The sequence below is a fragment of the Aythya marila genome (genome assembly GCF_965140915.1).
Source record: "Aythya marila genome assembly, chromosome: 4".
In the NCBI taxonomy this organism is placed as follows: Eukaryota; Metazoa; Chordata; class Aves; order Anseriformes; family Anatidae; genus Aythya; species Aythya marila.
Window position 1 is genome coordinate 27,090,014 of NC_139045.1, and position 26,905 is coordinate 27,116,918.

The following is a 26,905-nucleotide window of genomic DNA, read 5'->3' on the forward strand; positions in this document are numbered from 1 at the left end:
AGAAAAACTTCTTCTGATTATCATCACTGCTGAGTCAAGTCCAGTTGGAGGCCAGTCACTAGTGGCATTCCCCAGGGCTCGGTGCTGGTGCTGGTCCTCTTTAATATCTTCATTGATGATCTGGACGAGGGCATTGAGTGCACCCTCAGTAAGTTTGCAGATGACACCAAGCTAGGTACGTGTGTCGATCTGCTCAAGGGTAGGAAGGCTCTGCAGGAGGATCTGGATAGGCTGCACCGATGGGCTGAGGTCAACTGTATGAAGTTCAACAAGGCCAAGTGCCGGGTCCTCCACCTGGGGCGCAATAACCCCAAGCAGAGCTACAGGCTGGGAGATGAGTGGTTGGAGAGCTGCCAGGCAGAGAAGGACCTGGGAGTATTGGTGGATAGTCGGCTGAATATGAGCCAGCAGTGTGCTCAGGTGGCCAAGAAGGCCAACAGCATCCTGGCTTGCATAAGAAGCAGTGTGGCCAGCAGGGCTAGGGAAGTGATTGTCCCCCTGTACTCGGCTCTGGTGAGGCCGCACCTTGAATACTGTGTTCAGCTTTGGGCCCCTTGCTACAAGAAGGACATCGAGGTGCTTGAGTGGGTCCAGAGAAGGGCGACGAAGCTGGTGAGGGGCCTGGAGAACAAGTCCTACGAGGAGCGGCTGAGGGAGCTGGGCTTGTTCAGCCTGGAGAAGAGGAGGCTCAGGGGCGACCTTATCGCTCTCTATAGGTACCTCAAGGGAGGCTGTAGCGAGGTGGGGGTTGTTCTGTTCTCCCACGTGCCTGGTGACAGGACGAGGGGGAATGGGCTTAAGTTGCACCAGGGGAGTTTTAGGTTGGATCTTAGGAAGAACTTCTTTACTGAAAGGGTTGTTAGACATTGGAACAGGCTGCCCAGGGAAGTGGTGGAGTCACCATCCCTGGAAGTCTTCAAAAGACGTTTAGATGTAGAGCTTAGGGATATGGTTTAGTGGGGACTGTTAGCATTAGGTCAGAGGTTGGACTCGATGATCTTGAGGTCTCTTCCAACCTAGAAATTCTGTGATCTGTAACTGAATAATCAGAGGAGCTGTTGCTCAGATCCTCTTCACCAATGATCACTTTTTGAAAATGTCATATTTTATGTTTCCTCGTTTAATAATTCCTAAGATACCTGACTACTTCTCTGACATATCTGAGCTGAAAGTAGTGACTAAACATTCAGTAATCTGTATGTAATTCTGGTGGGCTGTTGACTTGTGTTAGATATTTAATGCAACAATGTCTTGGTGGGAAGGGGAGCATTTTGAAGTTTAATGTACCAGGTGTTGTATTTGGATGCAGATCCCTGATGCTAACGCATATTGAAAGAAACATACTACTAAGTCAATAGGCATTATTTTAATCTGATTGCTACATTGTGATTCTGTTTTATGGATCTTTCAACTTGCTTTCCTGTTTAATAGATCTGCTCAAATATGGCATAACATGTCTTGAGGCATCCACAGCAAAATTTACAAATTTACTCTGAAGCTTCCCCCCCTTCAAATATCTTTTCTGTAGTTGGAACAGAGGAGACATTGACGTATTAGTCTTTTTTTCCTCTAATTTTGATTTTTACTCACTATTTTGTTGAAAACAAACAAACAAAAAAAACAACAGCTTGTTTTTCTCTAGACCTTGTCAAAACAAAACAAAAAGCAAAAGAACACTCTAGTTTAGACAACAGCATCATTTTTCTATATAGAAAACAAACAAACAAACAACAACAACAAAAATACACATTATTTTCATGATGGGTATTCACTATTAGTGAAGAACTGAGGATGTAAAAATCCTTTCTGTATGGTATATATGTTATAATTTAACCCTTCAGTGCAACAGTCCATCATGTGGTGAAGCAGCTGCTGCTCTTCATGGTCTTCTTTCATATGGCTATGTATGTTAATCATTAGATCCTTCTGAAAACAAGCAAAAAATGTAACATGTCTAAAGTCCACAGTGGTTCATTAGTGTTGTAAAGATTTTAGTATACATTTCCCATAAAACATTGCAAGTGACTTTGACTCTGTATATCTAGATTGTTCACTTTTTCTAAGAATAGTTGATCAAATTTTAATGTTCCTGACTGTGTAATTTTGATCAAATAGTTTAAATATTAACTGTTTTGATCAAGGTTTAAATTGTGTGAAATAACTCATTTGCATCTATGCAACTGCAAAAGGAGAGACACTAGATCAGAACTTCAAAGTCAGTTAACTTTAGAGATTTTAACAACACGTACCTTATTAGTTGTTTGTTTGTTTGTTTGTGGATTATAACTATAGACAATGCATGACATGTTCCATTTAGAAAACAATCAATCTACTTCAACCAAAGCAAGTTTCATCCTCCTTCCTTCAGTAGTGTAGATTTGTGAATGATTGCTCTAAGCCTCTGACATGTGATATGTACTATCTTGCATCAAAAGAGATGTTTACATTAAAAGTGAAACTACCAGTGTATCTCAATAGATACACTTAGTACTAAAATACTAAAAATAGATGCACTTAGACTAAAAGATATCTCTCTCAGGTGTCTTCTCTTGAAGTTTTAATGTCTTCTTAGAATAATGAGAATATTAATGCAGATAGCTGCTATATGCGATTCATGGCCTTGGCACCTGGTGATGTACAGTCTGACTATTTTGCTTATTGCTTTTTTTATTTTTAATTTACCAGGACAAATTTTCAGAAGACACTTAGGCTTATAAAAATTAATGGGAATATTTTGACGATATTTCTTATGATTCAAACAATCTATTATACATATTTTATTATGATTATTATTTTAAATGTTTAGAAAACTTCAGTTTAAGTAATCAGTATGAATCTTGATATTTGTTGTTGTTTCTTATTTTCCCAAGCAGATACAGGCTTTTAGTTACGATCAGCCACTGGTAGTCAACTTTAGCATTATTTCAGTACTGATTTTTGCTAACCAGAATAAATGATCTAGCTCTGATTGCTTGTATATATCGCAATGTTGACATTCCCTATTAATAACAATAAAAATAGTAAATTGCTTTTCATAGTTAATAATAACTGAAAATTTATCTTGAGCTGTTCAGTGAAAATACACTGAATTTAACAAATATTCTCCTACGCAGCTTTCTTAATTTGGAAGTAGGTTTTTGTTGTTGGTGGTGCTGGTTCTTTTAATGAACAGAATCTTCCAGTTTTCTCAGCAACTTACCTGCTCTAGATACCAAAGAAAAAAAATCTTCAAAAATACATGTTCTTAAAACACATCAATTTGTTAAACAAGGGAGTCTTTATTCATAGTTGGTTAATTTGCTGATTATTTTGATCACCAAGTTGTTAAAAGTTTTAATTTTGGTAGACTTTATCTTTCTACATCCATCTCTATTTAAAGATTTGAACTTTTTTCCCATTTTTTCCAATTCCCATTTTCTTTCAAAATTGAGAGTTCACAACTCATAAAGTTGTTGGATGAACTGAATAAAAGGCCACCCTGTAATTGTATTATCTGGAAGGTTATAAAAATAAGTTAATTTCTATGATTTTTAAATACTTTTTTTCCTTATTAACCTGTAAAATAAAACCAATTTATTGTAACCTTTAATGCTTTAATGTATTTTTTTATATTTTATCTTTATGTTACAATACCATTTGAAATTGCAAGTGAAATGTCTCTGGGTTTGGTGGTTTGCCTTTGTTCTTATTATAATTTCTCATTTCAACTTGGAGCTATTAGGGTTCAATATATATGTATATATCTTAAAGAAATCAAGCATAACTCGTTGCTGTCTGGTTTCAGAAATTACGAGTTGAACTTTTATTTTCCCGCACAGAATGTTAAACTAGATCATGCTAATGGCAAATGTTGGCCATGCTACCTAATGTCCTGCAGAAAATTTATTTTTATTTTTATTTATTCATTTATTTATTTTTTGCTTGCTTTGCATACACTGCAGTCCTAAACTCACCACAGAAATAGTGGTGATACTCTGAATATGTCTGCCTTCCATTACTGCTGTCAGAGGTGAGCCAAGAGAATGAATGCTATACTCTTTAACTGGTTCTGTACAAGGTCAGATAGATTTAAACTAAAGCGTCAATAAATGTAAACCAAGTTTTCTGTCAAAAAGGAGCAGTAACACCCATAGCCTTGTTCTGCTGCACGTGCTGTAGTGTTGTCTGTGGCAAAGGGGCACTGAAAGAACCTGTTTCTATCCCAATCAGTAATTAAAATAATTCATCCATTTTGGATTTTTATTCTAGGGGATACAGTTAAAAAAAAAAAAAAAAAAAAAGTTATATCAATAAATAAAGCCTGCATGTGTCTTAACATTACAGGAAACAACCAAGCTCATAAGGCAAGTTTGAGCACATTAAATCAAGTTAAATCAAAAAAGCTCCGGAATAGTCACATTTTGGTTGTCAGATACAGCTTAAAGCAATTGCCTGCTGATCTAGTATTGTAATTCTGTAATTGCTGTATAGTTATATTTTAAATAAAATTATTCTTTATACTTAATGATCTTTTCAAAGTGCTTACTATATGCAGGCCTGCTTAAAACAATACAAATATAAATCAGTCTTTCATGATTGACTTTAAATTGCAACAAAGGTATCCTGTGCTGTGTACAATATCTTATATTTATTCTTTGTCTTAGTTACCAACTCTTACTATTCCATGGGCAGCCATGGAAATTTTTTTATTGTTTCTAACGGAGATATTCAATATCAATCGAGACTAACCCAGCAATTTATAAGTAGCTTACATCTTGAGAAATAATAGCAATCTTGGCTCTTAATTCTCAACATATGTGATGATGTCCATTTGTAATAGATCTAGGCAGCAGCAACTGAATAAATGCCAAGTCAACTCAAGTATTCAACTGATAGGCAAATGATACTCTTCAAATTACAGGCCTCAAACTGGGAGGAAGAGTGGGCTTCACACAGTGGAGTAGTGAGATTTTTCATATTCATTGAAGGAAAAACTGGCCATAGTGAAGTCAGTGATTTCCCCCAGAATTGGAACCTGAAATGCTGTTCATTTAATGAAAGATGAACAGTGGTAAAAAGTCCATTCATCTCCAAGCAAATTTTCTGTGTGGTGGTACCTGTTACTGAATCTAGTAATCTCTTTCTGGACATATTTGCTGTGCCTTAGTTTTACCTTGCTGAACAGGACTCTGCTGTAGTCTGCAGGTCATTGAGGTATCTGCATCTTGAAACCAAGGCAATGAGCTGTGCAGGCAGGAAAGCAATGTCAGCTCAGCACTATGATAACAAAGCCACATTTTTTTGACCATGGTTGGGTTACATATGGCTGTCAGTTACCAGTATGTTTAAAAACTACCTGAACAGCCTAGTGGTCCAGCTATTCCAAACAGAATACAAAAGTTTCTAACAATTCCACCATACCATGCTAATCTTGGTGGTAATCACTGTTGAAGAATTGAGAGTTCTAGTTTCTTTTACTATTTTCTTTTTCTTTTTGTGACCACCAAAATTTATATATCACTGTGATATATTTATGCACATTTATCTGTAGTTAATGATGTTATTTCAGGAATAAAAAATACTTTTAAGAGTACTGCCAACAAAGGGCAGAAGGGAAACATGCAGTTCATTATTGAATTGCAGTTCGTTAACATAAAATAAAGAACTACATGTATGTGAATGATAACTAGAAAATTATTAAAATAATTTTGACAAAAGAATATATAAAACATTGACATAATTTCACACTATAAATATTTATCACTGCTTTTACTAGAATATCCTTAAAACCATTATTAGTGAACATTTGAATATTTTTTTTATTATTATTTATGTTAAGACAACTGATGCATTATTTTCAGACTCTTTCTAACCAAGTACTGATGCTACTGACAGTGTAAACTGTTCCATAAATTTTGCAAACAGTATAGAACAGTGATGCCATTATTAGGGTAACAGTTATTTCAAAGTCTCAGATGCAGTGGAGAAAAGGTTCACAGCTGGTGATATTTGACAGTTCTTTTCAGCTGTAGGCAAAGGTGCTGACAGCGCATCTATTTACTTCAAAGATCTTTCCTGTTTTATGATTAACAAGCAAAATTATAACTGAATAGATTATTGCTTAGCGTCTCTCATTGTCCATGAGCTTCTTTTCTTGAAACGTCCTCAACCACAATACAGAAAACAATGCACATTCTTGTTTTATAGATTTTGTATGCAATGCAACACATTTTATTGTTCATTTGTTTGTTTGTTTTTCTAAAAAATATTATATTTCTTTAAGCAGGAAGATTATATTTTTTATTTCTATGGGTTGTAGTTTATGAAGTGTCCTGATTGAATGGACTCAGGTAGTACTGCATTCATTCACTTTTGAAACCAAAAAGAAAAAATGAATTTTGATTGTGAATAATGCCAACAAAATTGTATAAACAATGCCACCACAATGTCTGTTGATCACATTAGCAATTCCTTCCTCTTCAGAGGACCAAGTAGTTAGAGCAGACAACAGATAAGTAGTGACGAAATTCTGTACTGAAATGAGCAAGAATTTTACTGATGATTTCAGTATGATAGGAATTTTTTCTGAACATCAGAAAATATATCTGGATCCCGTGTCTTAGGAACTTAACAGCTGGTTAACATTAAACTAGCATTTCAGTGTAATCTGAATCTTTTGCTTTATAGCTAAAAGCATTACCTCAGATTTTATTTAAAAAAATAAGGATTTTTTAAATTACATTTGCCTTGGGCTGAGGCCACCAAAAGAGAAACCAGATTACTTTTTCTTACTTATTCTCTCTACAGAAGTTCATATCTGGCTTTAAAAAGCCTCATGCACATGTGTTTAAAGATCAAGCAAATGTTCATGTGTGCTTCACCACACATCCACTTTGCCCATTCTTGGAGGCTGAGTACTGAGCTACATAAGTCTGACGTACTGTTGTCACTGTTAGTTTTTTTTTCATAACCCACACAGACCATATCTTGTCAGAGGTTGTAAAGAAGTTGGTTCCAGTATTTATAGGCCATATCCGTTACACAAAAAGAAAACAACAGTTTACCTGGCTCAATTAAACAGTGGAGTCTCATAAATAGTAATATTACTATGCTGTTATGTAGGTGACAAAGCAACTTCTTAATAGGATTCACAACTTGTGCATTGTAAGTTTACCCTTATGGGATGTGAATAGATGATTAATAGATTTCAGGAAGATCTTTATCATGCATATTTTATTTCCCTGTCCTTTCATAAAAATAAAGTATTTCCTTAAACATGGAATGTGCAGTTAGAAGTGGTCAGATTTCTCAATACCCACTTAAATTCAGTGAACCCAAAGCATCTCATGGATCAAACGGGGAGAAAGTATACCACAAAAATATCGCTGTCTTATTTCCACAGCATCTGTGATAATTTTCTTGTGGAAATGAGACGTTAGGCTTGATAGAGTTTGCTCTGACCCAAAGCTGCCATTCTTATGCATGACTCTGCAGCCATAGAATTGGCATTGTTAATGATGGGAAGTTACTGTTTTGCTGCATTTGTTGTAGTCAAATTTTTCTTCTGCCTGTTTCTGTCTCTACTAAGCTTGTTCTCTCTGCAAGAGGAAGTTAATTCAGTCCTTTCTTTATTTTTTCTTCATTTTTCAGGTTTTCATCAGATTGAAGCCTGTTTTTCATTTCTGATGGGCTCAAATTGTAATGTATACTATAGTTCTGACAGCTACTAAAGCATTCCAAAGGAATGCTGTACACTTCCTAGATGCCACAGAATGTGTACAGGTAGCAGAAGAAAGCACAGAGCTGTTTGGAGACCAGGTATTCATCTTAACAGAAGAAATGCCATACATTCTGCTGGAGAAAGTTCATAGACTTATGAAATCTTCAGTGTCAACATTATAAATATAGAATCCCTTGAAATTATATTTGGTCTTACAGCAAATGGTGAAAGCTACAAGTTCTCTACTGGCCTTGCACATTAACTTCATTGTTCTCTTTGATTTATTTATTTTTATTTTTTTTTTAACTTATACAGGATCTTCTGTTGCCAAGCCAAGTAAGTTAGTTTCGCTTTTTCAGTGACTTAGCTGTCAAATTTTTATTACCTCTGTGAATGCTTAAGGAAGAGCACTTTAAAAGAGTTCAGGAGAGTTATTCAATGCAGTGGGTCAAATAACAAGTATCTTATGTTTCTCCCCTTTTAGACTTTGTTCAGTTTAACTGGAAGGGCCGTATAGATGAGGAACTTTGTATTTTGGTGCTTACTGACAGGGTATTTTACATCAGAGAAACATAGTTTGAACTTTCCAAAAGGGAAATTCAGTTGCTAGGTTCAACTGGATTGTATCTACATGCATGGACTCTGATCTGAAATGGGAAAAAGGCAACACTGAGGTTAGAATCCAGTCTGCTCAGAGAAAACCTGTATTATCTTAGCACATCAGTCAGAATAGGTTAAAAGAAATGACGAAAAAGGGAAACCTTTTTTTGGTGGATTTTTTTCCATTTTTTCATTAATTATATCTTGAAACTTTTGTCTTGAAAGAAGGATGCCAACCTCTGGAAGTCTCATTTTCTTTTCTGTAGAAAGTTGGAAGTTTTACTAATGGTAAACTTCTGCATGTTTACTTAATAACTGCTTTATAAAGAAGCATTTTATTATGATAGCCAGTTCATCTTCAGCATTGCAGTTCTATATCTCCCCTGAAGAAGGATATTAAATCTATCCCTTAAACTAAGAGAACAACCAAAGTGTATTTCTTTTCTGAATGTTGTCATGCTTTGCAGAATAATTCACTGGCCATTATTAGCTTGCTCTGGAGCTATTTCTTCTTATGCTGAACAAGCTGTAGTCTCTATTTCTGGACTTACAGGCTTGGAGTGAATGAATGTTGGACATCACATAAAGGGTATGTTTGAATTGTCAAATATTGTAGCTCATTGGTTTGCTTCTTGGTTCTTGTCCTTGGTTTGCCTTGGGTTCTGGCATTTAACTGATTGTGTTTAAAGAATCAACAGACTCTCTGTTGGCATGAAGTATCCGTTCCCCTTTCAGGTATGCCTCTGAGAATAGTTTTCTCCATTAAGTGCTTGCTGTAGACTGAATGAAAAAGCAGTATAGTTTTTTATCTTGCAAAGTTTCCCAGTGCACTGGTATAAGGCACCCTCTAACATTTTAACACATCTATGTGCCACACCAGTATGTGCTTCTCATATCCTTCTTACGTAGTTATAAAACAGCACTTTCAAAAAATTTTCCTTTCCTTTCCAAAAATGTTTTTTGTAGTGCAGGAGTTTTGGTTTTAAAAAGATGTATAGGCGCGAACACACCAAAGCTAAACAAATTTCTGTCTTTCTGAATATTCATAGATAGCTTATAAAAATTCTCTGAACTGCATCAGACATTCACGAACAATCCATTTAGTGTTCAGTACATAGACTAGCAAAATATAATTGCACTTACCTAACATATTTTCATGTATGCATGTGTAAACATTTCGGTTATTTGTACCCTAATCATATATTTTTAAAACCATTACTTTCTTCATTGATCCTTCAACTTCTGATTACTAAATTCATGTGAATACACAGCAGCAGATTACATTTAGTTAAGTAGAGTTCTGTTTTCAGTGAATCGTTGGCACACTGTAGTAGTGTTTGCATCTCACAGTGCATGTGATTCCTGTGCCAGGGAAGTAGGTCCTGCCATTATATTATCAATGTAATGGATAGACTGCCATAGTTTTCTTCAGTAGTACAGAAAGAGCTTGTCTTGTCTACCTCTGATGGCTTTTAAAGGTACAAATAATTCAGTAAATCGGAGAGATTCTATTCTCAGACCTCACTGACAGGTCCACAGAAAACTGTAATGCACAATCTTAAGTAATTATGGATAATGTTAGTGGTTAAGCATTCAAGAAGAGCATACAAGAAAACAACACATACAAAGTGATTTAAAGCATTAAATCACAATCTAAACACAAAAAGAAAATTGCTTCAATGCCAACCTTAAATTTGTCAGACATTACCAGGATCCAAGGTGATGCAAAATTCCAGTATGCCAGACTCTCACAGAACACATTTTACTTAACTTCTATTACTCTGTGTTTTAATCTAGTGTTCACTTCTGCTATCCTTTCTTGCAGACAAAAGGGTGTAAACCAGTGGGCAGTCCTATCAAGGCACAGTGGTAATTTTCTCTTACAATAGGAAGGCCATCAGTTCCTTCCACCCAGTGTGGTAGACCTTTGAAGCCTCTAATCAATATAGAATGTTTCTGATTTCTGATTTGAAGTACAGGAATAATACGAATAATTCATATTTAGTTTTGTTTTCTTTACATAGAGCATTGTCTTGTTGTTATTGTTGTTGTCTACAAGGTTGGAAAAAACTTGTCCCATAAAACTTGTCCCTGTCAATCTTGATCTTGAAAGGAAGAAAATGTCCTGACTTTATATCAATGCCGTATAATACTTTCAGGAAGCCTTGAAAATGAATTTGGAAAACTACCTCATCTTTGGGAATGGCTGGAAAGCTTTCACCACTAAAATTATTGCTTTTCTATCCCTATTTGATACTTTTGGTATCTTATATTATGTGAAATACTAGATTCAAAGGAATACAAAAAAAGTTATGGGCATGAAAAAATCTTGAAAGATAACATATTATAGTAGACTGCCCCCTTGCTATTTTGTTTTTGCTATCTAGCTTCCTAAGTGTGCAATTTACAAATTAAGAATATAATCCTCAGAAATTAATTGCTCAAAAAAGCAGAGCATGATGAGAAATTATAACCAACACTTAAGGTTAGTAGTAGTTAGCAAAGGAAGCCATATATGTTGACTGCCCTCTAGAAAATAAATTAACTACACAGTAGAGTTGGGATACTTCTGACAGATTAAGGAATTACTATCTTCTTATATAATTACAATGCTTTAGGAAGTTTACGTATTTCAAGTTGAAAATAGTATTTCAGTGCATAAATTCTGTATTTTGTAGTTACTACTATTTTTCCTGCAATCAGAAGTGGTCATTATACTTAAATCTGGATTCTTTAAAATTGTGAGGACGCAAGAAAATCAGTTTTATTTTTTGAAAATATAATTTAATTGAAATCATTTTAAATTTTATGAAACATTAATCATGCGCGGAATGTCTGTATGGAACATTAATTTGAGGCAGTAGGAATAAGCAGCTGCAGTTCCCTGATATGGTATCTACAGCATTTATATTAATTATCTCATAACACAGACTAACTGAAGTAGAAAATTCATTATGTTTAGTTAAATAGTAAGGAAATCAGAATGCTTTTATTCGTTAATTTCAAGGTATCTTCCTAAAATCATAGGCCCTAGAGGTAACAGATGGCTAATAAACTCCATCATTTTATAGAAATGGAAATATATATATATATAAAGCTTTTCAATTTACATTTTTTTTTTTAATTTTATTTATTTATTTATTTGTTTTAAGTTCAGATTATACACATGAGACTGTGGAAAGATAACTTAAATGATTGTCCCATCCTTTAGTTATGAGCTTGAAGGGCTTTTTGTCCTTCAGACAAATATTACATTTTTTTGGCAAATGCATTTATCTTTACCATACATTATGCTTTGCATTTGTGACAGATGATACTGAGCTAGAAAGCTGCTATTTATTGCAGGAATTGTTAGACCATTGGCCTACAATTTTAGTTCTGGTATTCTTAGATGTTCAGAGTCCCCAGATGGGGACTAACCTTAGTCTGGAGCCTGGCATTTTCAGTTTGAAGAATCAGTTACTTAGGGTTAAATTCACAAACGTGTGCAGAATGGAAGCCTTACAGAGCACTAATTCTGGGTAGGTATCTTTTATATAATGTTCCAGTTTACTTTAATAGATGATGTGTTTAAAGGCAGCACTGAATTCTAATGCCAGTATTAGGGTTACCATATTTTCACACTGGGCTCTCTGGAAAAGAAATACATTTATATGCACTACTGGATGTGCAGTTTATCAGTGCATCTCAGGGGCATTAGATTTACTGTTCAGCTATATAGTAGTACATGAATGGTAGGTAATGCATTGAAAGAGCATCAGGCTCTCTAAGCATCAGCTGTGAAGTGCTCTAAATAAGCATTCTTACCACTGTATTGGAATTGCTGCTGTAACCAGTATCTGGATGTCTAGTAATTCTGGACAGCTGGATGCAATCTCCAAGTTACAGCATGGAAAAAATGCTCTTTTACTTTTGGGAGAAAACAGTTTGGAGTTATGAGATTGTAGTATATTGTTGATTTTAAAGAGGGATAGTCTTTTGTGTAGTGACGAACCTTCATGTAAATGGCATGATAATCACAGGACACTCATGACTGGACACTGCCCTAAGCAACCTGGTGTAATTAGACCTGCTTTTAGCATGGCTAAACGACTTCTGGAGTTCAATTCCAGCCTAAATTATTCTGTGATCATCTGTAATGATCCCAAGAAACAGAGAAAGCTGAGACGATCAGAAGTCTTGCTTTAGTACACACTGATTGTTAAATTACCCATCTCAGGTAGGAGTAATTCCTAGTTTGCTGTAGGAGGGAGTTGATGTTATCCTGTTTTTCAGATTGTCCATGTGTTCTCTCTAAGTTTACTTTTTGTTATTTTATTATGCACATGAATCTCTAAATATAGTTCTGCCTGAATGCATGAGATTGTATGTGCTGGGAATGCTTTTTTTGCAATTATAGGAGGGTGTACCTTGAAACACCTGATGAAGTCGTGGTAAGTACAAACACATCATGCCAAGTATGTCTTGGAAGTCTGCCTTCTTTCAAGGTTCTTCATATGTCACTCTGAAACAAAGGTTAATCTTGCTCCCACAGCTTAATCCCATTGGCCGCTAAGACTTTACAGACAGTAAATCATAGCTTTCAGGCTAACTGGCCATTAGCAGATTCGGGAGCAGAAGAGAGTTATAGTATGATCCGTTATGTAAAGACTTAAGAAAAATTCTGGTTGTGGGACACAGAAGATAGATGAGTGGATCAGTTTTACACTCAAAATAGCATTAAATTGTATTTTAATAATATCTTCAGGTTTTTATAGCTTCCTTCATAATTTTCAGGCCTTCTGTACTTAGATTTTAATTTTGAACTGAAGTCTGCTGCTGAAAATGTAGGTGAAAGTATCTCTTCTAAAAGTAGACACAGGTTCTGTCTCCAATCTTATGGTGCCCTGCATTACTGTGAATGATGCTACATAGTGTGGGTGTGTTATCACATATTTTTTTTCCAAATCACATTTTGAACCTTCACTTAACAAAAAATTACTCCGTAATGCAACAGTATTTTAATGTGCTTTTCTCAACATGGTAATGATTTACACTTGTTGAATTACAGATAATTTTATTATATGTGTATGTACCTATATAAAAAGTCTACTGTTAAATTACTTTATTTTCTGTTATGTCAGAAAGCTTAAAATTGGTTTAAATATGTAAGAGTATTCAATTCACTACATTAGTCCCAAAATATGTTCTGCATGTGTTTATAGCTTTCAGTAGCACTATTTTTACTTCTTCATCAATTAGCTTGAGTTGAAGGCACTGAAAGAACATATACTGATTAGCATTTTCACATATTCTGTTTCCAATCAGTAAATTATATTCAAATGCCAACACAAATTGTAACATTTACTGTATGAGAAAACAAATTGAACAGTTGGTTCCACCTAACATTTAAATAATATTTATTATAAAGAAAGACATTTCTGGCTTGGGTACCTACAAGTTTTCAGATCTGTTCATGTTTTTGCATAGCCATGTAAGTTGTTTTTAAAAGACAGTCAGTTTTTATTACTTCACATGATAGGAGACTCCAGTAACCTTTGAGCTGGTGACTTCATTTTACCCCATACTAATTCTCTTAATGGCTGCTAGAATTGATTGTAATAGCAGGAATCCCTTACATTGGCATTAGACAAAAACAGAAGTACTTCTTGGCAGGTTCCTGAGTGGATTCATGTGATTTAATATGCATTTTTTGATTACTGTCTAACCTTTTATGACCTTTACTGTCTGTCTTTCACCATTAAAGATTCATCTCCTAGTCTATCAGGTGAAATAATCGTCTGAATAGATCTGAATTACTTCATCATGACCTATTTTAAATCAGCACAGATCAATGCATACAATGTTTTCAGCAGCATGTATCTTTTCAAGTTGGTCACTGGGAAGAAAAGTCCCTAAACATATTCTAGAGTGCATTAATTAATACAGTTTTTCATAATATAGCATAACCTTGAGCAAGCACATTTCATTGGCGAATAGTGTTCTAGTGAACAGAGCATTAGGCTGATCTCCTTGGTTAGAGATGCTTGGTTTATTCACAAGCATCCTTGTGGCTGGTGCTACTGAGACAAGCTAAATCAAAACCAATTTAGATATTTTCAGTAATTATACCTGATTTTTTTTTTTTTTTTTGTGACCTAAAGATTTTACCTAAGCATAGCTTAGAATTAGTTTGTTCAGCCCAGGGTTACTTTGTGCAGCCCAGCTTCTCTGAAAAAAAATAATTTGTTTGTATCTCTGATAACGTCTCAGTGTTATTTACCACTTCTCATGACTTTCAGAAAGCTACTTCTTAGACTGAAGGTTTTTTTTGTTTTTGTTTTTGTTTTTTTTAAGTCCATTCATCTGAATGTTTGTAGAAAGCTGAAAAAACCTTACTGATCTGTTTCTCAGTGGTAATTCTTTATTTTACTATTTTAAAGATTATTTTGCTGCTACTTTCATTTTACATGCCTGTATCATAGAAAGGTTCTTACATGTCATAGAATCATAGAATTAAAGAATGTCAAAACAGGAACAAAAACTTGAAATGTGATTAAGTCATTTTAGAAATTATTAAGAATCTTCATTTTGTGTGTGTATGTATGGCTGATATCCTGTCTCCCAAACAGATATGATAACCTCGAACTATAGAAATTTCTGTACTACTTTAAGGATATTCCCCCCCCACTAATACCCTGTGCTGAACCCAATGATCTTTTGCTATCCCCTCCAACCTCATCTGTTCTGATTGCATCAATTCTATGTGTTCCTTACGTACTCATGTAAATTTGTTTTCTGTTCCATCATTTTCCAGTATAAAATATCATGTTCTGATAAGGTCTCTCTCTTTTTTTTTTTTTTTTTTTTAATCTTTTAATTCTCATTATAGGATAGTATTGGCCTTTTTTCCCTGTAAGCACTACATATATACATCTTATGAAAATAATATATATATATATATATATATAAATATTGAAGCATAATAAATATAACATAATAGAATATTTAGAGAGGATCATATGCAGGAGTAACCATGAAAGTGAATGAATACTGGCAAATATAGTGAATTAACCTTAAGTAATTCCACCAAAACCACCTAACAGGCATCATAAAATGAGAAATACATTCTTAATTTTCTTCTGCTGCTATTTTAGTGTTAGCATAGCTAGATCTTGAAAAGTGTTCTGAAAAACAGGAAGTATACTGAAACCTGAAATTTAATTTCTCAATGGAAAATTCCAAAATAGAGAAAGGGGGAGAGGGAAAGGAGGGAAAATGAGAAAAAAAAAATAAATCCAATGGATTACTTTGACTCTTGAGTCAAAGTAAAATGTCATGATTGATTAGTGGTTATTTAACTTACTTAAAATTTTAACATATTTTAAGCATCCCTTGGAAATGATAGAAATTTTCATGGCAAAAATTCTAATTTGCTAGCTGGTTCTACTATTTAAATCTTCTTCTGGGATGTTAGCAAATGAAATGAAAGTTCTTTGATTAAAAAAAATGTGATACTCAAATATTGAAATATCAGCTGTTGTTCTAAAACCATGCTTTAAATCCTTGATGAGAACACTGTTTGTCCATGTAAATTATTAAGTGTGCGGATCAGTGTAATTCTGCTGCATTTCTCATGTATATTTCACATACAGAAGACATCTGCTTTTACTTGACATATTAGAAGTGTCATGAGCTGAAAATTCACTGTGCATTTAAATTGGTAATACAGTAAATGTAATTACCTGCCGTGTTTGAGAGCTGACTCCAGCACTTGAGTAGCTATGGGGTGTAAAATAGGCAAATGACAGTTATAATCAACATGTTTTGCATTGCCTTGATTTTTGAAGATGATCTATTCCCATAGTAAAGTTATCAAAATAATTAAAATTAACCAAAAAATGCGATAGTTTTCTCGATCTTTGTTTTGATCTAGAAACCATAATTTAAAGCATCAACCAAAGTTTGGGAAAAAGGTTATTAGAAGTTGAAGTTGGAAGAATGCCCCTAATCTGAGATCTGATATGGGATGTTTGTGATGCCCAAAATGTGCTGTATGCACATTCCAGTTTGAAAGGAATATAATTCACAAAAACACAGAAAATTACATTTTAGGTCATATTGTACATGGCAGTGGCTAGTAACAGATGATGGATACATCATATTCTTATGCATAGTCATTAAAGAAACACTATTTGCTTTTATTACTGCTTAATGAGTTTAGGAGATGGTTATCTTCAGCGTGTCATTTATCTGCTTCTACAAAATGGAGGATTCATACATTCTCTCCATCATGCAATTGTCATGTGCTATTTTCTTTTAATATTGTTCAATCTGGGCTTTTACTTATACCTGGCACTCTCTCATGTGTATATATGCATATATGTGTGTGCGTGTGTGAGAGAGAGTTGTGAAAAACATGCTCATATGCTGCCTCTGAGTAGGACAACTCAGAATCAGAGGTTAATCAACACAGCACTGCACATGGACAAGTTAGACGAAGATGAAAAAAGCCAGGTCGGTGCACCACACTAATGTAGCTGTCCTGTTTCTGGGATTTGTGGTATTGTTACACAGCATTGTGCAGAGTAGATAAATGGAAGTTGTTAAATAGCAGGCTAGATACTCCTAATGATTATGCTTTATTCCAAACCCTTTGATTCAATTGTAAAAGTCTTTCTGTTAAATCCAGGGAGGGTAGTTAGAGAAGAAAACAACATTATGTCACTTCTCCTGTCATGAGAGGGGAAATTAAAAAGGGGCAGGGTGTTCCAAGTTAATGTCAGATTCTTTATGTTAGCCTATCAGCTGGTGCAAGAGTGGTAAGGGAAGGTGTCGTTGTTGTAGCAAGTGTAGAAGTCCCACGAGTTTGAATTATGATGTGGAGTCTTGGCTCAGGAGACCACTTTCATCTGGTTGTCACAGTTCAAATGACAATTTTGAATATGTATGCCTGTGGGTCGTTAACAATTTTTTTCTCAGTTCTCGATTGAATTATCTGAAGAAAAAAAAATGGTTCCAGCACACAAGAAAAAAGCACAATACGGGTTTAAATAAAATGTCAGTTTGTTCATATATTTGCAATATATGCAAATGTATGTATATATTCCATCTAAGTCTTTCATGGAGAGAATTGAAGTCCTAAGAGAGATGTTTTAAGCAAAGGATGAATAAACAAGTGCAGGGATGCCTGCTGTTTTAAAGGCATTGACAGTTGTTGACATAATGACATGTTTCAATCTTACTCAAATAAAAATAGGTGTTTCACAGTGTTCAGTTTAATAAAGTGTGCTGAAGGCAATATCACCAAACATTATAGATTGCTATATAATAAAGGTAAAGCAAGTTGAACTAGAGATTTATTTCCAAGAGCACTGCTGTGAACTTGTGCGGCCTTAGTGATGGTGGATAGTCGGCTGAATATGAGCCAGCAGTGTGCTCAGGTGGCCAAGAAGGCCAACGGCATCCTGGCTTGTATCAGGAACAGTGTGACCAGCAGGGCGAGGGAGGTGATCGTCCCCCTGTACTCAGCTCTGGTGAGGCCGCACCTCGAGTACTGTGTTCAGTTTTGGGCCCCTTGTTACAAGAAGGACATCGAGGTGCTTGAGCGGGTGCAGAGAAGGGCGACGAAGCTGGTGAGGGGCCTGGAGAACAAGTCCTACGAGGAGCGGCTGAGGGAGCTGGGCTTGTTCAGCCTGGAGAAGAGGAGGCTCAGGGGCAACCTTATCGCTCTCTATAGGTACCTCAAGGGAGGCTGTAGCGAGGTGGGGGTTGGTCTGTTCTTCCACGTGCCTGGTGACAGGATGAGGGGGAATGGGCTTAAGTTGAGCCAGGGGAGTTTTAGGTTAGATGTTAGGAAGAACTTCTTTACTGAAAGGGTTGTGAGGCATTGGAACAGGCTGCCCAGGGAAGTGGTGGAGTCACCATCCCTGGAAGTCTTCAAAAGACGTTTAGATGTAGAGCTTAGGGATATGGTTTAGTGGGGACTGCTAGCGTTAGGTCAGAGGTTGGACTCGATGATCTTGATGTCTCTTCCAACCTAGAAATTCTGTGATTCTGTGAGGTTACAAGCTACTCAGGTTGTAGCTTAGTCAGTTACTAGCAGACTCGGAAAATGATCCTGTTTTAGAATATAGACTATAGAATAGAACAGTTAAGTTAGAAGGGACCTTCAAAGATTGTCTAGTCCAACTGCCTGACTACTTAAGGGCTAAGCAAAGATTAAGACATGTTACTAAGGGCATTATCCAAATGCCTCTGAACACTGACAGGCATGGGGCATCAACCACCTCACTGGGAAGCCTGTTCCACTGTTTTAGCACACTCACAGTAAAAATATTTTTCCCAGTGTCCTAGTCTGAACCTCCCCTGGGGCACTTTTATGCTGATATCATTTGGAAATTGTACCTGTTGCCAAGAGCCGGTGGAGGTATTTTGTTACCTAGGGAAGCAATTCATCCAGTGCCTTTTTGCTAGTTGCCTTCCTGCTGCTTTTGCAGTCTTCCAGGTCCTATTACTTCTCTCATCTTCTCCCAGCTTCTCTCAAACACCTGATATGGGAAAACAGATTTCTGGAATGGATATTTCCAAACATACCTTCTCTTTCCCATCTTCTCCAGCAGCTTAGTACGCTTTGTCTCTGCACAGCTCTACTACATGTCTCTTCTGCTGGCCTCAGTACTAACTAACAGTACTGTACAACACTTCAGCCAGTCTGTTACCTATCTGTAGCTCTTGATGCTACAGATAGTCTCTTCAATTTTGTGTGCTTTTTCTACTTTTGCTGTTTCTGGTCAAAGCCATCCTTTTGATCACCAATGTGTCACACTGTTGCCTTTTACAGTTATGTGCTCGTGATCCTTGGCTTGCAAAACTGCATTCAATCAAATAACCTTTCAGTATGTTTTTGAAGGACTTTATCTGGACTTTATCTGTCTACCCTGTTTACTCTTTTCACATTCCAGTGTAGGGAATCAAGTAGGGTGTTCCTGCATTATCTGTCTAAATCTCCAGTGTGTTTTGGTAGGGCTGACTGTACTGTTGCCTCAATAAACATAACAATGAACCTCTAAAAGACTGTCCTGGGACTCTCTGTCATGCAACCTCTTCTACAGCAGGATGTGAAAATATCTGTACTAGAACTTGTTGTTTGCAGTAGTTTAAAAGGGATTTTGTTAATTTATATATACCTTAATTGCATTATACATCATAATTTTATTTCTGAGGATCCCCGATGGGCTTTGAAGGCCTACCTAAGTAATGAAAGTAAATTTTATGAAGAAAAGCAAACTGTGGATCAAGCATGTTTATATTATTTTACATGTGCTACATTTTTGAAGCATAATTTGTAAAGTTGTATTTGGCACTCAGGGGAAAAACATTTAACATTTTGCATTTTGTTTTCCAGTATGCAGTGACATCGAATTCAGGGAGGTTGCAAACAGGTTGAGAGACTGGTTTAAGGCGCTTCATGAAAGTGGAATTCAGAATAAGAAGGTTAGGATTATTCAGAGGCCTGAAAGAACAAGTAAGTGATTTCTACTTATGTTATTTGGTGATCCCTTTGAAACTTTTCCATACTTCTGTATTTCTGTTGCTAATACTTGCCTTACCTATGTATGTTTTAAAGAGGCCATACCTTTGTGCTTTCCTAAGGTTAATTTTGTATTTATGAAGCCAACCCATGTGGCTTAGTAAGGATATATGATGTTAACTTTAAACTTTCAAAGCTGTTTGGCAAGACTCATAGAAAATATGTGGCAGCTACCAGTCACAAAGCTATCATTTAAACCTTTATGTATGTGAGAAAACAAGGGGGAATGGGCTAAAGTTGTGCCAGGGGAGTTTTAGGTTGGATATTAAGAGGAACTTCTTTACTGAAAAGGTTGTTAGGCATTGGAATAGGCTGCCCAAGGAAGTGGTTCAGTCACCATCCCTGGAAGTGTTTAAAAGACGTTTAGATGTAGAGCTTAGTGATATGGTTTAGTGGAGGACTTGTTAGTGTTAGATCAGAGGTTGGACTCGGTGATCTTGGAGGTTTCTTCCAACCTAGATGATTCTGTGAAAAGTGACAGTGGACATGTACTTGGTAATTAGCTGCTGTATGAGGAGAAAAAGGAAAAGAAACAAGTAGGGGTTTTGAGCAACTTTTTCGTAGAGAAAAGTGAGTTGCAGAATAGCTAGCAATAAGAAATAATGTACAGGAGCTCTAATTATGTGTGACCCATGATTGCTAGTTGATGTCACTGTAAGTACTCGTACTGAAAAACACACAAAAAAGAAGCTTGTATGTAAAAAGCAATTTTCAAAGATGTACTTCGAATTGGAAAAGTCTAAGGAGTACTAATGAATTTGAAACAGTAGGGGCAATAATTTATTTTTAAACATCACAAATATGTAAATAGACATTTTATTGTAGAAATCAGTAAAGTTTGTAAAAACGTTTTCTAAAGTTTTAAAATACAATTATCAAATTTATTTATGTGTTGGGTCTGTCTGAGCTGGAGTCACCTTTTCCCTGCAGCAGCCCACACAGTGCTGTGCTCTCCACTTGTAGCTAGAACAGCACTGATATCACTTCAGTGTTGCGTCTATTGCTGCATAGTGCTGGCACAGCATCAGGACTCCTTCCAAGCCCCCAAGAGCCAGCAGGCTGGGGGTGGGCAAGTGTTGGGGAGGGGACATTGCCAGGGCAGCTGACCTAAACCAACCAAAGGGATATTCCATAACACCTGATGTCACACTCAGCAATAAAAGGGGGGGCTCTCGTGGGGGAGGGGCCTGTTCCTTCTGAACAACCACTACGTGTTTTGAGGCCCTGCTTCCCGGGACGTGGCCGAACATCGCTCGTTGATGGGAAGTAGAGAATATTTTTTTTTTCCCTCTCTCTGTACTTCTGCATGGATTTATTGTTTTTGTTTCTTTTTTTTTTTTCTCCCCATTCCATTTCCCTTTAATTAAACCTTTCTCATCTCAAACCTCGAGTTCTCTGTGTTGTATTTTCTCCCCCTTCCTCTTTGAGGAGAGGGGGAGTGAGAGAGCGGTTGTGGTGGAGCTCGGCTGCCCACCTGAGTAAAACCACCACAATTTAAAATAGCAAATTTATTTAAAATGTGCAATATTAGTTTAAAGAGTGACAACCTACTGGAGGAGAGTCAAGTTAGATTTTGTAAGTCTTAAAACTCTACCTTACATTCACATGAAGAGCAAACTATGAATTCCTGCAGAGAACAAATTTCACAGAATATGGCCAACACTGGCTGATTACTTTAATACCTTCATTATTAACCTTTTCAGTGTTTGAGACATTTTAGCTTTTGCCTGATTGATATTCGTAGCTAGCACCCTCCTTCCCCCCCCCCCCCAAACCCCACCATGTTCATTTAGTTGTTTTAATTGGAATCATCATTTCTTTTTGTGATTTTTTTCATGATAAAATTATAATTCTTTAAAACACAATGAATTAAAGATGATTCTGTCTTATCTGGGAATTACTTCTCTTACCACTGAGAAAAAACTCTTTCTGAAGTATGGTGCTAATGCAAGAATGTTAGGTAGTAATATAGGTATGATACTTTTTCTTGATCTTGAGAAAAACATTAAGAAAATATATTTCCAGTTTATGTTCTGGTTGGTGCACATAACTTGTGTGCCATGTGTTGTTCTTCTCATGCAGTAATGAAATCAACAGAAATACAAACTGTAAAGCTCATTAAATAAGCTTTTACAGTGTAGTAATAAAAAAAAAAAGTATCTAATAATATAGCTAATGTTATCTCATCACTCAATTAAAACTCAGCTTTAGCATCAAGTACTTTTATGTACCTGTACATTTTGTACTTACATTTGTTTTATGATTTGTCTGCTAATTTTTATTTTATAATAGAAATTATGGACTGTATTTAGACTGAAGATCTAAGACTTTTAATAGGTGTGACTCTAAAAGTATGAGCCCTTTACATTTTTGGACCTTGTGAAGTTTTTGACCTAGGAATCTGTTGCATGTTCAGACTGGTTGGTTTGTTTTCGAAGTTAAGTGGTAAGATTGAATGTTTTTTACCTAATGTAGATTTTGTCTAGTACATCCTAAATGTTCATGTTTATGAACAAAGAACATTATCTTCAATGCAGAAAATAATAACCATGTGCTTAGATTATGTAGATCAAAGCAGTTGTAAGATACCTGGATGTGTTTAAAACAGGTTGATCAATTGCATAAAACTTTGGTCTGGGAAGTCTTTGACTATTCACTTCTGTAGCAAACATCATGATCCAATTCAAAATGTTAGTGTCTGTGGGGATCTTTTGTACCTGACTTGATCTTATAATGGAATCTTTCTAAGGCAATTAGAGAGATTTATTTGCCTTTAAAACCCTTCAGAAGAGGATCTTATCTTCAAATACAATTATTGCAATTGAGGGAAAAAAAAGTTTCTGGCCCAGTTTTTCGAATTTCCTTTTGGGAAGCCTTCATAGTTGTGATTTTTTCTCCCTTGACATTGTAAAGAATTCACACATGGTTTAGGAGGTAACTGAAATTTAGCAACAATTTAAACTGGTTCCCACCCTTCCGATTTTTTGAGAGGCAAAAATGATTGATTTGGATGGCTAAGAATAGTCTTTTCAGGGCTCTTTTTATTTGACAGGTAAGGAAATAAAAGGTGTGGAAAAGTCTGTTTGTGTTGCACTACAGTATTTAAACTCCCTGTGAACATGGTACTGTCAGAAATATTTGACTAACACTTGTAACATCATACCAGAACTCAATCACAAATATCTAGAATGTAGTACAAAATATTAATTCAAGACAAAGCTGGTTTTAAATTTGGCTTTCTGTTTCAAGGAATTATACCTCATCAACCTTAAAACAGAGATAGCATTGTTATAAGAACGTTGAAAAGTTTGGTAATTGTTATAGGAATGCTAGGTTGGAAATGTGGAGTTGTGATGATAGTCTTCGGCATGTTTATTTTCTTTTTACTAAAATGAGCCAAATCAAATTTAAGAAAATGTTTTCATGTTAGGTGTTCAGATTGCCTTATATTTTCTTCTTTTGGACAAAATTGCAGAGTTTCACAAAGATATCTGAACAATGACAATTCAGAGTGTAGTTTTTCAGTACTATGATCAGTTACTCAAATTGCTAATATCTAATTCTGAAACAAATATTTTCAAATATAAAGGATCCTATTTGCTTGATATTTACTCAATTTTATAGTTGGCCCATACTTACTTGATCTAATTAATTTGACAGTCTACTGCAAACTGACAGTCCTTCAGTAGGCAGAAAGGGTTTGAATTTCGTGGTAAAATATTGGTACTTCAATTGGTATTACATTTTTTGATTTAGTGATATAAAAATGTTTAAAAACTGGTTTGGCTAATGCAACTTTGTATTTTTTCTGTTTTCTGTACATTTCTGAACTTGAAAGGTCCTCATTTTGAGGCAGCAAAAGATACTATAATTAACTACATTTCTGTGGTTTAGAAGAAAATACTGGATCTCTATGTCCCTGTAAAATCACAAAGAAAGATGAAAAAAGAATGATAATCATTCAGCATGGTAATATCATTTCTAATACCATTAATAAATTCTTACAGTTGTTTGTCAAGAGCTAACTCTGAAGGAGTATCCCTAATAAAGTCCCGCAAAAGTCGGTCTCCAAAGTCTTAGTGGGTCCATAACAGCAGGCATCTTAATTTTTAAGTGTATCAAGATTAAACGGAGTCCACCCCCTCTTTTAGGGTTGTGTGACAGCTTGGACTAGAAACAACTGCAAAGAACTTCTTAATTATGTATTAGCATATGAATCTTAAAGATCTATACAGCAGAATAACTACAACGAAAAGATACATGAATGCAACTTCCTAATGATTTCAGAGTCCTAATCATTCCAGCAGAACCCTGGACTTATTCATTCCCGATGGGGATTTAAAAATCTGTCATAGCACCCTTTCTCCCAGGCTACCTTTTATTCTTGTCGTAGTTTCTTCCTTGCTGACAAACCATTCTGCATTTTAAAAAGCAATTTGTGACATCCTTTCTGGTTGTCTGTTTGCATTTATTTTTCTTCCTGTTTCAGTCTCTCTGGTGGCACTTGGAACGGTATTTATTAAAAGACTCAGTCCTTCTGCCCTAGGTAGATACAGTGGAAGTTGGTTGTGCCTTGCTAGTACAGTTCAGAGTTGTTTCACCTATTAAATGCTCCTCATTTATGGTTACAATCATGACTGGTATTTCTAAACAGCCCAAACAATAGTATTTAAGTTGATGTTCTGTTAGAGGCATCAATATTCTGATATCAAGTTAAAAATATAAGGTGCCTATATTGTGTTTTTACCAAGTTACACAGGTTTTTTAACTGACACATTTTTTTTTTGTCTGAATCTTACTAGTTATGGAAACTATTATATTTCTAATAATTAATAACACTTTATTTCCAAGATCCCTTTTGTGCTCAGGTGAATTCAGAGTATATGTCTCTAGAAAGATCATTATTACAAATGCTATATAAAACCTTAAATCTTGTCTTCAACCCATTTATGGCCTATCTAGATGACACAAAAGGGAAATAATACTTCACCCCCATTCTACAATAGTACCCCCATTATTATTCCCTTGTTGATGAGAAAATAAAGAGTTGAAAAAATAGGTGAGATTTTACTCATCTATTTAAAGATTTAAAATAATTACTCTATTTCTCTACTAATTTTGTGTGATAAAACTCTAGGGAATTAATTCATCAAATGCGAAGCACAAAAATACCATAAGTCCCATAAGTATTTCTGTTAACAGGCAGTCTATTTCTGAAGAATACTTGTGTTCCTTGTGTTAAGAGATGAAGGACCAGAGGCTACTGATAATAAAAAATCTTCTTATGGCTTGGTAATAGTACGATTATTTGGATTCAAATACACTAATAATTTTGTAAATAATAGAAAAAATATAAGTGTGAAAGAACATTACTTGCAAATGGCTTGTCTAAAATTAGTATGGAGAGATACTATTACACTGGAATTGTCAAATATCCATATAAGATCAAAGCAAGAAAAGACTAATTCTGTATAGAAAAGTGTAAATAAAATCAATAATTTCAGATATTACTTGGAGGTTTTTACTTCGTTCTGATGATCTGAAGTTCCTGATTTAAGAAGAGACATGATATAGCTGACATTATACAGAGATAAATTACATTTCCCTGGTTGTCTTTACTGAAGCATATATAGAAACCCCAATGTACAGACTGAACTGGTAAACAGAACAGTAAAACATTGCTTACTGCTCTCTGTAGTCTCCCATACAGTCACTGAATTAAGAGATAAAAAGGTGTAGTTTTAAACATCATTTTTAATGTCTTGAAAATCCTGACTTACTGAGAATTTGGCTTCTTTCAGAGAATATCTCAGACAGTGTCCAATATCCTCTACTGGAAAGTTTTAGAGGCTGGCAGACTGAATCATACTATCTGAGCTGCAGTCACCTTTTCTGGAAGGAATAGGTTCTTCTAATGACTATCTGAATTTTCAGGTTAGCATACTCAGAAGTACATATGAGCAGGATTTTTAAATTCATCCACCTTCACCTAAATTAAGAATTTGAATGAACTAAACTTGTATTGTTGGCTGACATTTATTTCAACTCTGTCTTTTGTACACAATGAAACATCCATAGATGCTTATTTGTAGCATTTTATTTTAATTCTCCCTTCTCAAATGTCTTTTCCTTAACAATCACTTCATTAATAAAATGGCCCGCCTGATATGAGGTTCCACAGAATACATTTAATCCATGATGTCAACCTGTTACCAAACTAGTAACGTCGTTTTTTTTTTTGTTTGTTTGTTTTTCCCCCTGGAGAAGGAGAGACTTCAGGATGCAACCTTTCACAAATGTTTAACGGACTTTGCAGCTGTGCTCTATTTCTTTCCCATCCACAATTTGATGCAAAATGAGAGTCAGTTTTCCTATGTATATCATAAGACTTTTGGTACTTTCCCCATGTTTTGCATTACTTGCTCTACTCCTATCTGTGTAATCACAGTGAGGTGACAGAGTACTATGCCTCATGCTATCTCTTGGGCTAATATGGAGCCGGATGACTCTCAGCTAGATCAGCATTTCAATGAGCAGCAAATGTGACAGAAAGCATTCACATCTGTTTAATCATCCCCAAAGCTTAGTCCTTCTAGCTCTAGTCTGTCCTGATAAAACTACATTGGGAAAGAAAATTTTTTCCCAGCTTTTGCATTGTAGGCCTCAGCTGTGAGATTTTGTTAGCTGAAAGTTTTCCAATAACCAAGATGGTAGACAAATCCATCACAAGTGCAACACCTTTTTTCTATGCAACTTGCAAGCTGAACAAGGAAAGGCCATGATCTAGATGGCAGTTTGCACTCTAGCATAGAGTGCACGTGTGTTTATTCACATGTGATTTGTCAGTGCCTTTCATTATGCTCTACAGTGAGCTGATAGCAGAAAGGCTCACACTATTTACTTCTCTTGTATATTGTATAAATAATTTTTACATAATACAGTGTGTGACCCATATGTATATATGCTATTTCAATTTCCACGTAAACAATGACAAAATCTATCTTCCTCAATGTACACAAAGATGTATTAATTAT

General features: G+C 35.5%; 1 protein-coding gene across 1 annotated transcript in view; it reads left to right on the forward strand.

The window, feature by feature from the left end:
• Positions 1 to 26,905, forward strand: part of SPOCK3 (SPARC (osteonectin), cwcv and kazal like domains proteoglycan 3) — a 194,705-nt gene that overhangs the window by 152,365 nt on the left and 15,435 nt on the right. The window contains exon 7 of the mRNA XM_082759052.1: positions 19,686 to 19,805. Within this exon, the coding sequence (XP_082615178.1) occupies positions 19,686 to 19,805 (120 nt within the window). The remainder of the gene's footprint in view (positions 1 to 19,685; positions 19,806 to 26,905) is intronic.